This window comes from Lates calcarifer, linkage group LG19 (genome assembly GCF_001640805.2).
Source record: "Lates calcarifer isolate ASB-BC8 linkage group LG19, TLL_Latcal_v3, whole genome shotgun sequence".
NCBI classification, from domain to species: domain Eukaryota; kingdom Metazoa; phylum Chordata; class Actinopteri; family Centropomidae; genus Lates; species Lates calcarifer.
This window is the reverse complement of record NC_066851.1, coordinates 4,194,064-4,207,049: the sequence shown is the minus strand read 5'-3', so window position 1 is coordinate 4,207,049 and position 12,986 is coordinate 4,194,064. Positions and strand designations below refer to the sequence as shown.

General features: G+C 36.7%; 1 protein-coding gene across 1 annotated transcript; it reads right to left on the bottom strand.

The window, feature by feature from the left end:
• Positions 1-9,195: 9,195 nt before the first annotated feature.
• On the bottom strand, positions 9,196-12,400 carry LOC127143639 (uncharacterized). The gene is made up of 5 exons (XM_051078338.1): positions 12,186-12,400; positions 10,937-11,200; positions 10,577-10,702; positions 10,255-10,344; positions 9,196-10,039 (listed from the first exon to the last, which is right to left on the bottom strand). Exons 1-5 carry the CDS (start codon positions 12,192-12,194, stop codon positions 9,890-9,892), a joined length of 639 nt encoding a protein of 212 aa, XP_050934295.1. The 5' UTR covers positions 12,195-12,400; the 3' UTR covers positions 9,196-9,889.
• Positions 12,401-12,986: the final 586 nt, after the last annotated feature.

Sequence of the window (12,986 nt, the reverse complement as noted above, 5' to 3'; positions counted from 1 at the left end):
GCTGAAAGTATGTCGAATCATAACACCGTAACAGATCAAATGGAAAGGTAAATTGGATAGAAAGTCATTACATCCCTTTCTAAAAGAAGAGTGTCTTTCACTTTTTTCCCCACGTAAACAACTGTTTAGGGGCACCTTCCTTCCTTCCAGGAGTGTAATCTTGTCCGGTACAGCTGCAGAAACAACCAACAACAAGAGACCATTTTTCAGAATATTCCAGATGAGGCCAATACATGTCATTTTATAAACTGACTTCACAAAAAAAAAAAACTCACTTGAGAATTGTATCTCTGTATATGTAGCAGAGGATACAACCAGCAACAAGCAGCAAGATAATAACAGCAGCAACAATCCAGGACGTCTCTGTCAGGAGAAAACAGTTAATCTACCAACACATTTTTATTTCCCCTCAAAAGGCCAAAACATTTTTATATACTGCAATCCTTGCATATTTTAAATAGAAATCTAATGGCAACAGCCATTTTTTTTTTTTTTTTTGCTACTTATGAATGAAAACTGCCCTGAGAAAAAAGCCTGTGGTCAGTCACAGGAAGCACTGGTACATGATATAACCTTGCATTATCAAAGCATGAAAGAGCAAACAGAAACACTGCTGTCTTTTCTGCTCACTTCAGATCATTTCTAATATCAGATTCATATCTCTTTGTTTGGTTAACTGTTACAAATACAAAGATAACTGTACTGTAATTTATGACTTTAGGTTCCCTACCTTTGTCTTTCTGCTTAAGCAAAGCATGTTTATTGCAGGTGGCTGTAAAAAGAAGGTATTCATACATTAGAAGATTGGATCAATGGAGAAACACATTTCATTTTAAAATAAATTAGGAGAAAACTTAAAATTAAAATCAAAGAAAAGTGACAGAACAAAATGTTTTCAGTGACAATGGAATTAAATTCAGTATCATTTGTAATGGCCCTCACATACAGAGTTAGATATGACAGGAAATGATACTTACTGTTACACATAGATGTAATCATCACAAATCCATCCTATGCAGAAGAACAAAGGGACAATACATTGAAATGATTGTTGTCTGAATAATGGCATGTTTAAATTAATCTCTTAAACTCTTTACAATCAAATACTTTTGTGGTGATCAAAGATTATCCTTGTTCTCTTCATCTGATTCCTGAGAGAAACTAAACTCTTCAGTCTCCTGAGCACACAACATTATTTGTACTAAAACAGATTTCTTTAAAAAAAAAAAAATCAAAGAATATTATTCTTCACTGTATTTCCCTTTTGTGTTAGTCAGTGTTCTGTAATATTTTTCACATTAAAACTGTAGTACCTCTTGGATGAACTTTAGTTTGTAGTCGACTGTTTCAAAGCATTTTGTCGTGATGAGAGTGCTGATGTTCTTACTCTTCACACATTTGTCAGTTCTCTCCTTGTGATGTGCAATCACATAGGGCTAAAGTCAACATACAGAAGAAAAAAAAGTCAGTCCATTACACAACCCAATATAATAAAAACACCCAGGCACATGTGGATGCAAAGTAATGCCTGTCAAAATAAGCTCAAACATTTGTAGCTCAAACTACAAATGGACATAGGAGTGATGTACTGTTTTACGTTTTACCAGCTGATCTGCCTTTTCACAGTAGATAACATCAATAACATCAACAATGGCTGCACTCCCTTCTGGTGTATCCTACTATATGGCACATGCTGACCTACTGTAACATTATCATGTAATAATGATAATAATAATAACAGTACAGTATTGTGTTTCTCTCACTGAGACAAATTGTGTTAGAGAAGTGGTTTATTTCACTTACATGTGTGCCATTTGCATTGGTCCACGAGTACTCATCAGTGCTGTTAAAACCCTCAACATGTTGAACTCTGTAAGTAGTTTGCTCTGCGTCCTGAGTGACAGTGCAGGTGATGTTTTGTGCACTGTAAGGTTGAGAGCACACTAGGGAGGAAAAAAAGATAAATACATCACCAGAGCCAAGATCTGGTTATGAGATGATAGACGGTAATAATACAATTATTTCACAGAATATTACTATTAAACTGGCAGTGCTGATACACAGAGTACAGGTGGCTCTTTCTAACGCTGCTGCTCAAATAATCTGGTTTCAGGAGGGCACGTGTCATTTCTGTATTTCTCTACACTAGAAAGGCGCCTTAATACACAGAGGACTCCACCACCAACTCACACAGAATGTTTAGGAATACCAGCACACAGCTATAAACTCCATCTCCTTTGCTGAATGTTGTAACTTCCATTCTCTGCTCCCGCTAAATCACAGGCGTTATCAGGTAATAAATAAGTTTAGAGGAGTTTACTTCGAATTTGTCAACAACTGCGGGGTGTAGTCGAGGTAGTTATCCATTGGTATTCCCCTTCCACCCTCCTCCTGTCGCTCTGCCAGCATGTGCGCTGTTAGAGCAGGAAGGTAAGCCGCTACATGTATGCTACTCCTAGCACGCCTATGAGTGAACGCTGTTAAACAACTCAGTGAAAACATCAAATCACAAAGACAAATGAAATATTAACGTAGTATGAATGAAATAGAGATCGGCTACATGGATAGAGAACACTTTAAATGCTAATGTATTGTTGATACGTGGTCCACATACTTAGTGTCTGCACGTGACAGGCATCGTCAATAACATCGCTATGACAATCTTCCCTCTAAGACAAGACTTGAATATCTTTTACACTTTGATAAAACGCGCTGAGTGGAGGTAGGACTCGCACCGAGTGACGCAACACAAATCTCTGACTCGCTAGCTGAATTAACAGACTAACTTTTGACAAACGTTTAACACCATAGCATTTACTCTTTGCAATGCAGCTCACAGGCTTCGATTTCAAATAATAATTTAAATGAGGCATAACTCACAAAACACGACACAAGTCAACGCACGCATCCCACTCACGGTCATCCCTCGGGTCTGACTGTGGGCACGCGGAAAATTAGTTTCATCATAAAAGTTTTATCCAACCCAGTTTAGATCAGACCACGCCCACTTCTATAAAACAATTACTCGGAGCTGAGATAGTTAATCTGTTCGTGTTAAATCGCTGCGGTTTTAAGTTAGAAAAATAAAGTGGCAAAACGATATCTCTTAAGTTACTGTGTGTGAGTGGATTTTAATTAATGGGAGTCTGTTTCCTGCTTGTAGGGTTAGCTACCAAATCAGTTTAAATATCATGTCTGCCGGTATGAAGAGATGGCTTCATTGGGTGACCACTAATTTTGATGCCACTGTGTGAGTGGATGTTCACACAGTGATACAGGCCAAGGAGCGGGTGAAGCTGTTGAAGTTAGGGGTGATGTGGAGGGTAGATGTTACCCGGCCAAGGTTGGGGCATTGTGTGTTATTCAAGGTAAGTTGTATTGTGATATCAGAATTTCTTAAAGCAACTTACTGGTGACCATTTTTCCTTTAGCCCATACTGCTGTAGATGGGTTATATGTGCATATACATGTATATACTTGAGGCTCAGGCAACTTAGAACTATTAGGGTGAATGTGAAAGCTGCAAGCAGCAGCAGAACATTGAAGAACACCTGCCGTCAAGCTAAACTGCTTCTGACGCTACAGAGTACTGGTGGGGAAAAGAGTAAGTGAGTTTACTGATCCACTTACTCATAATTGCATTGTTTTACAGACATACTATTGATATTGATCTGTGTTGTAGGACCAAAGACCCATGTATGTCTGACTTTCTATTTAAGGCATGGACAGTAAACAATCACCACCTGTATGTTGCAGATGCCATCCACCACTGAGATGTTGGGGGAAAGGCAGTAGTCCTGAAGGAGCTACAGTATTTGAAACTGGCCACATCCCCACATCTGCTCTGGTGGTACTTAAACACAACCTCCAAATGGAATATGAACAGCCAACAGGGAGATTTTCCCCAACCTGCCCTGTGTGCAAAGGTGTGCATCACACTGGGCAACGTGGTCATATTTGGAACAATGCAGTGAAATAGAATAATGTCTTCAGTGAATGGAGTTACAATTTTCTGCATTATGTAAGTAAAACCCATATCAACTGAGTTAATGGCACTCTGAGTGGTCCAACCATGTTTGCAGTGCTACAGAATTAAGTGGAGAGCTACAACAAAAAGTGCAAAGACAGGTGTGCCACAATGGGAACATCTTCCCAGGTAGCTCTTCCTGTTGCTGTATGTTCTCTCTTGATGAAGAGATTGCATGAACTGAAGCACAGTGTAGAGCTGAATGATTATACAACAATTTGATTTCAGTGATTAAGTGCTTCGAGAAACTAGTCCTGCATTACATGACAACTAGCCTCCCTCCCACCTTCAACCCACATCAGTTTGCTTATAGACCCAGTGAAGATGCTATTGCAACTCACACTACACTGAACCAGCTTGAACACAGAGAGAGCTACGTGAGGATGCTCTATGTTAACTGTAGCTCCGCATTCAGTACAATCATCCTGGACATTCTTGTCAGCAAACTACAAGATTTAGGCCTCTCCATCCGCTCCTGCACATCAAAGACTTCCTGTCAAAACTGGCCCCCACCTCTCCTCCTCCATCACATAAACCACAGGTGCACCCCAAGGTTGTGTGCTGTGCTGATGACACAGTCATCGTCCGGCTCATCACAGGGGAGATGAGTCAGTGTACACTGATGAGATTCAGAGACTGTCAGAGTGGTTCTCAGTGAATAACCTTACACTGAACACCACAAAGACAAAGGAGTTAATACTGGACTTCAGGAGGAAACACAACATGCTACTCACCTGGCTATCGCCTCTTTGAACTGTTGCCCTCTGGCAGGCATTTCAGGTTGACTTAAGACACACACCTTCAGAATCAGGGAGTTTCCCCAACCAATTTGTACAGTAAACAAGAAAAAACACACCCACCCATGCTGCTATGTACCTACACTTTAACTAGTGATGTGCTATTGTTTTTACTTTATTCATTCTATTAATTATTCAAAGTTTATCATCTGGCTGCTCATATTCTGTGTCTCAGGTTTTAGTCAGTGTACTGTGTTTTTATGTTTGCACCACAGGGTGGATATTCTAATTTTGTTGTATGCACCTACAATGACAATAAAAGCAATACTGATTCTGAATCCCTAAACACAATTCAGTTAATTTTGCACATGGAGATTTAATTGCAGCTTTCTGTACTGAACTGTGCTTTAAACAATAGCTCTAAACCTAAATAGGGCTGAAACACACAATGTCAACTAAAACTAAAGTCTAAAGGACAGACTGAACTGTCACTGTTTATCACCTGAATAATGACTGGAATAACTTACTTTAAATTCCTGCTAAAGATACAGTGTGGAAAGTCTGTTCTGTCACTTCTCAACAAATGTTTTATCAACATTCCTCAATTTTCTCTTCACAAAATGTAGATCAGTTTTATTTCATTCCAAATGTTTCTCTATATAGGTGATTGTATGTACTCCTGTTGACAAAGTTTTTTGTCAACAGGAGTTTTTTGTTTTTCATTTTTGTATGTTCAGCTGACTGACTCTAAGTTATACTATAACAATTTAACTTGCCATAACCAAATGAAAATATTTCCAACAATTAGAAAAAGTTTTCAAAAAATCTGAGTACTTTCCAAAGAATTTACACATTTAATTAATTTCTAGGACATTATATGAAAGTATGGGACCCAGAGAAAGTTTAATCCCATCTGTATTCATGTATTCATATCACTGTATCTGAAACTGTAAAATATAAATATAGAACATAACACAAAGGTGTATTTTAATATGACAGATACATTTTATTATTTAAGATGATTTAAGGACAAACATTTGACATTTGATGAAAATCATCTGTTGACTCTCCTGTGGTGAACTCATTATAATGAGTCAGTAACAGAAGCAAAGTGTCTGAATTAGAAAAGTATGCTGTGTTCTTGTCCTGGCTGTGTGGATACTGTTGTGAACTGCTGAGGCTCAGCTGATGAACTGGTTTGTTTGTTGGAGACCTCCCTGTAGTCAGCCTGTCCTGATGCTGAACAGCAGAGATCACACGCTGCTGGTTGTGAGGCAGCAGGTGTTGCCACAGGCCAGTGATGGTACTGACCTGACCTGACACCTGAAGGTTTGATATGCAGCACCACCGTGTGTCGCTCCGAGTCTCACTAAGAAAATAATATAGAGTAAAACTGGAGTTACTGTTTTTAGAACAACAATTCAAAATTAGTTTCAGGTAAAATTAAAACCAATAGAAGCTAGAATCAATGAATGTATTCACCACTCCTAAACTACTGAATAATAAAATACAGAGAATGAGAATTCATCACAGTACCATTATTTGAACATCATGTCAGTCAAACAAATATGTCCGTACCTTTGCAAAATGAAATCCACACACAGCTCTGTGTTCCTCCAAACAGAGACATCTGCTCTCTGTGCTGGAGCCGACTCTTCTAAATCTGCAAGACAAATCCAGCTGCAACACCAAATTCATATACACCAGCCACAAAGTGTTTGCTATAACTGGACTTGAAGGGAACAGTTTTACCTTGTGATAGAGATCATTTCTTCTGTCTTGGAGCTGGACTGTTCCAGCTTCAGAGAGACTAATTCCTGTGGAAGGAAACCTCCTAAACCTGACCACCTGCTCCTCATCACTTACAGCCTTATACGTGGAGGCCTGACAATTACCAGCAGCTCAGGGAAACAGTCACATTTCATTTCTGCTGGTCATCAAGTTACTCACAGAATTTGAATCAAATAGCATCAGTGTCATTTTAATTGGTGAGACGGTGAGTCAGTGCAACTGCTAATGACAAACTAACTCAGCACTTTGAGGTAGCAGATGAAAAGGTGGTGAGGAGGGTCTAACCCTCCCTAACCCTAACCCTCTGGAAATGTTCCATCCAAATATCTACCTTCCTGTTGTTCACACACTGGTGTAACAAAGTAACAGTGTTGTATAGATCCTGGAAATTAATCACTTCAAACACTCAAGAAATCAATCAGATATATAATATATGAATAATGACACTGGGTTAACTGCATTAATACTAATTATTAAAGTATTTGAATGGAACATTGCCAAAAGACCCTCTTAAAGCTTTTTCCATCTTTTACACTTTATTTATATCATATAAAGTATATAGATAAGATAGAGGACTTATCATTACTAATAGATATCCTTAACTTTTTATGTGTTTTAGGTGAATTACAAGGGATGGTAAAAAATGTTTTTTTTTTTTTTTTTTTTTTTTTTTTGAAGGAAACTAAGAATAAAATGAAACAATAATTAAGAGCAACAGGAGTAAGAGAAGAAAAGCTTTAAGAGGGTCAACCCACCCTAACCCTAACCCTCAGGAAATGTTCCATATAATATAATAAACCAATAATAACAATATAAAACTGCTTTATCAATTCTTACAATTTGTTTAAATTTCTCATCAGTTTGTGAACTGACATGTAAACAGATAGACATTATAAATTATGATTATGGAAGTATATTTTGTCTTGTGTTCTTGAATCATTATAGAAACTAAAACACAGCTTTAGAAATGGATTTGAATGGAACATTTCCTGAAGACCCTCTTAAAGCTTTTCCTTCTTTACAATTCTTAAAACAGTTTTTAACTCTAAAGAGAAAGTGTGGAGGAAAAATAAAGTTGGTAATCTTCCACACTTTCTGACTTCTACTATATCTACATCCTAACTTAAACACTAAACTTATCAATACTTATCTATATGTAAATATCTATATGTGATAATATTCTTCTGTATAGTGGATCCTTCTCAAAACAAAGTTTTCATGTTACAAAAGGAAAGAGCTTTAAGAGGGTCTAATCCTCCCTAACCCTAAACCCACTGGAAATGTTCCATCCAAATATCTACTTCCTGTTGTTCACACACTGGTGTAACAAACTAACAGTGTTGTATAGATCCTGGAAATTAATCACTTCAAACACTTAGGTGTGTGAAATCAATCAGATATATAATATATGATAATAATGACACTGGGTTAACTGCATTAATACTAATTATTAAAGTATTTGAATGGAACATTGCCAAAAGACCCTCTTAAAGCTTTTTCCATCTTTTACACTTATTTATATCATATAAAGTATATAGATAAAGATAGAGGACTTATCATTACTAATAGATATCCTTAACTTTTTATGTGTTTTAGATGAATTACAAGGGATGTAAAAATGTTTTTTTTTTTTTTTTTTTTTTTTGTTTTTTTTTTTTTTTTTGAAGGAAACTTATAAAATGAAACAATAATTAAGAGCAACAGGAGTAAGAGAAGAAAAAGCTTTAAGAGGGTCAACCCACCCTAACCCTAACCCTCAGGAAATGTTCCATATAATATAATAAACCAATAATAACAATATAAAACTGCTTTATCAATTCTTACAATTTGTTTAAATTTCTCATCAGTTTGTGAACTGACATGTAAACAGATAGACATTATAAATTATGATTATGGAAGTATATTTTGTCTTGTGTTCTTGAATCATTATGGAAACTAAAACACAGCTTTAGAAATGGATTTGAATGGAACATTTCCTGAAGACCCTCTTAAAGCTTTTCCTTCTTTTACAATTCTTAAAACAGTTTTTAACTCTAAAGAGAAAGTGTGGAGGAAAAATAAAGTTGGTAATCTTCCACACTTTCTGACTTCTACTATATCTACATCCTAACTTAAACACTAAACTTATCAATACTTATCTATATGTAAATATCTATATGTTGATAATATTCTTCTGTATAGTGGATCCTTCTCAAAACAAAGTTTTCATGTTACAAAGGAAAGAGCTTTAAGAGGGTCTAATCCTCCCTAACCCTAAACCCACTGGAAATGTTCCATCCAAATATCTACTTCCTGTTGTTCACACACTGGTGTAACAAACTAACAGTGTTGTATAGATCCTGGAAATTAATCACTTCAAACACTTAGGTGTGTGAAATCAATCAGATATATAATATATGATAATAATGACACTGGGTTAACTGCATTAATACTAATTATTAAAGTATTTGAATGGAACATTGCTAAAAGACCCTCTTAAAGCTTTTTCCATCTTTTACACTTTATTTATATCATATAAAGTATATAGATAAAGATAGAGGACTTATCATTACTAATAGATATCCTTAACTTTTTATGTGTTTTAGATGAATTACAAGGGATGTAAAAATGTTTTTTTTTTGTTTTTTTTTTTTGTTTTTTTTTTGAAGGAAACTTAGAATAAAATGAAACAATAATTAAGAGCAACAGGAGTAAGAGAAGAAAAAGCTTTAAGAGGGTCAACCCACCCTAACCCTAACCCTCAGGAAATGTTCCATATAATATAATAAACCAATAACAATATAAAACTGCTTTATCAATTCTTACAATTTGTTTAAATTTCTCATCAGTTTGTGAACTGACATGTAAACAGATAGACATTATAAATTATGATTATGGAAGTATATTTTGTCTTGTGTTCTTGAATCATTATGGAAACTAAAACACAGCTTTAGAAATGGATTTGAATGGAACATTTCCTGAAGACCCTCTTAAAGCTTTTCCTTCTTTACAATTCTTAAAACAGTTTTTAACTCTAAAGAGAAAGTGTGGAGGAAAAATAAAGTTGGTAATCTTCCACACTTTCTGACTTATACTATATCTACATCCTAACTTAAACACTAAACTTATCAAAACTTACACACCTATGTCTTAACTTATCACAACTATATCTTAAACTTATCACTACTTACGTATATATACAACTAATAATTACTTATGTTCTAAAGATTTTTTTTTTTGCTTTTTTTCAAAAGGATTAAAAAACAGTGGAATACAAAGACTAAAAAATGTGTGTGTGGCGGTGGAATTGCCACTAAGTATACTTTACCTGATGGCCCCTTACCTAAGAGGGAGCTCACAGCTCCGGCCTGTACGGCGAATCAGTGAGCCCAAAAGAAGGGTTGAGCATCACAGCCAGCCGGAAGATGAACACTAATCTCGCAGTGGAGTTCATGACTGCTTGTATTCGCTCATTCCTCCGTCTCCTCCTCATCCCCTCCTCATCCTGTTAGGAAGAAACAAGTCAACTCAGTTCAGTAGGAAAAAGACGACGACAACTAACACCATTCATGTGACTTATTGAGCACTGTGCTCTTAAAATACCTGATGGTATTCTTAAGATGGAAATTTCTGTATTATGAAAAATGAGTACAGGGCACCACAGAAGCCAGTTCTCTGTGTGTGTACATTTCAGCAGAGTTTTTAGGGTGGATTACTCACCTCCTCCTCTGCATCCTCCTGCTCTCTACGTTGTTGGCCAGAGGTGGACGGCTGGGGGCTGGGGCTCCTCTCTGGCCGGACAACGTTCAGCTGTTTGAGGAAAGGAAGGAGGGAACAAGTCAAATGAGAAAAATGAGACGAGAAAAAATCCATCCACATTAACCTTTTACTGTTTAATGCCATGCTCTCACAATGTCTAACAGGATTCTTCAGTTAGTCATTTTTTAAGATGCATTTTTAAGATTTACTGTAGGAAACCTCCTCAGAAGGCAGCTGCCTGTGTGTGTACATTTAATCAGAGTGTGTCCAGTGGACTACTCACCTCCTGCTGTGAACCAGAGGTGGAGGGCTGGGGGCTGGGCTCCTCTCTGGCCAAGCAAAGTTCTGCTGTTTGAGGAAAGGAAGGAAGGAACAAGTCAAACGACAAAAGGTCATTTTGGAGGTCATTCTGCCAACAGAAAGACCAAGACTATTCACAAGTCAAATCATATTTTCTTGATGAAAAAAGTCCATCCACATTAGTCTTTTACTATTTAATGCTATGTTCTCACAATGTCTAACAGGATTCTTTAGTTAGTAATTTTTTAAGATGTATTTCTAAGACTTAGTGTAGGAAACCTCCACAGAAGTCAGTTGCCTGTGTGTGTACATTTAATCAGAGTGTGTCCGGTGGACTACTCACCTCCTGCTGTAGACCAGAGGTGGATGGCAGGGGGCTGAGGCTCCTCTCTGGCTCGACAGGGAACACCTGTGAACCAGAGGTGGATGGCAGGGGGCTGGAGCTCCTCTCTGGCTCGACAGGGAACCACTGTGAACCAGAGGTGGAGGGCTGGGGGCTGGAGCTCCTCTCCTGCTGAGCAGCGCTGCTGCGGGAAGTCTTTGACAGAGGCTCCTGAAAGCATCCAGGGTCGCTCTCCTTCTCCTCCCTCTTCCTCTTGTTCTTTTTCTGTTAAAGAGAGGTAAAACAGGAAGGAATAAAATCAAACTTGTTCAACTGAACTGATTTCAGACTAATGCTGTAAACTGTGTTTGGTGTTGAAGTGAACAGATCATCGAGGTAGAATAGTTAAAAGAAAATAAACTAAAATCATAAAAAAACGTTCACAGTACTCCAGAAGTTATTTCTGTGGTGGACAGACTGCCTCAGTTACATTTCCCAGAATCACAGAAAAAAAATACACAAACATCAAGCTCTGCTTTTCCACTTCATGTTATTTTCATTTAAAAAAAAACAAATGTTTAATGTTGCTGCTGGATAAAACTGTTCATTGTTTTCAAACTTTGCAGAGGAATTTCCTTTCTATCACTTATTTGATTTTTTTCCAATTAAAACAAGGTGTGATATTACATTAAAATGACAAGGGCTGATGAGTCGATTCAGATCCCAAGTGTTAATCATATTATTTTAAGTTCTGAAGATGTAAACCTACGTAAAATACATGATTGTGCAGTTTATACATGATAGTGTTTATTTATTTAAACTATGTTTAAATAAATAAACACTATCGGTTTGATTCATCCAGGTACTTATTTTACAAGGTTGTTTTGGTTTAAAAAAATTATGGTCACTAAAAAATTACGGTCACTGCAATTTTAGCAACTTGTATTAAATGTGTGAATTCAAGCTTTCCACCTTCAAAAATGCCTCAAAAGACTTCCACATTATTTTAAATTAATACGTTCGTCTTATATGTATAAAATTAAATATCAACAAGTAGTTTATTTTTAAATTCATGAGTTGGAACTTTTAATTCTCAGGCTAATATTCTAACTAGCAAGCTAATTAAGCTAGCTGACAAGTTAGTTTAGCTACCTGACAAGCTAATCGTCCAAAAAAAAAGAAAAAAAAACAGATGGGGCAACTATTTAAAACAAAACAAAACAAAACAAAAAAAGACATTAAAATGATTTTAAAAGATTATTATTTTTACCTTTCCCATGGTGAGGCGTTGGTGGGGTCAGTCCTCTCGGGTTCTTAGTCTTTTTCTTGGTGGTTGTTGTAGATCCTCGCTTGCAAAGTCACTTTCCAAAAAGTTCAGTTCGCTCTGTGCCAGTATCTCTCTGAGTACAGGAGTGAAATGATGACGATGATTAGATGGTTGGATTTATATATGCGATCCATAGCAACCACAGAATCCTGACTCTTTGCGTCTGACGTTCTAACACACACACACACACACACACACACACAAATAAAAAGAAGTTAATAAAATAAAAAAGACGCGCTGACATCATGAATGTAGTATGGCTGACACATACCAGTCATTATAGTAGGCTATTTATTTAATTTCTTCACATTTTTAGTCTCTACATTTGTCATTATTATTATTAACTTCACAGTAGCCAGATTTAGCCATATATTAAATCATATCACCTGCTCATAAACTATAGTATAGATAGAGTTGGTTGGAATCTGTTGGTTATTTCTTGCCATAGTGATATTAATCAATTAATCAATTAATCGGTCTTCATCAGCATACATAATGTAAAGGCTGTTGCTGAGATTTTTTACAAATCAGAAATAAGTTTGGATTCAGTAGTAATAAAGCTGTGAGGTGATTAATGTGGTGTCTTTCATCACTTGTATAGGAAGCTAAGCAGCAGACCAGGACCTCCAGAGCAGGACCTCCAGAGCAGTTTTTACATTTTTTACAAATCTCAGCAACAGCAACTTGCAATCTGATACTACGAAGACAGGTCAACAAGTGAGTGTTATTCCTCTAAATCAATCA

Bases quoted from the DNA above. Each gene is read 5' to 3' on its own strand.
- LOC127143639 (XM_051078338.1), bottom strand. The intron at 10,345-10,576 runs GTGAGTAGTCCA...TTCCTCAAACAG, and splicing joins CCTCTGGTTCACAGCAGGAG to CTGAACGTTGTCCGGCCAGA. The intron at 10,040-10,254 runs GTGAGTAATCCA...TCTTCCTAACAG, and splicing joins AGGAGGATGCAGAGGAGGAG to GATGAGGAGGGGATGAGGAG.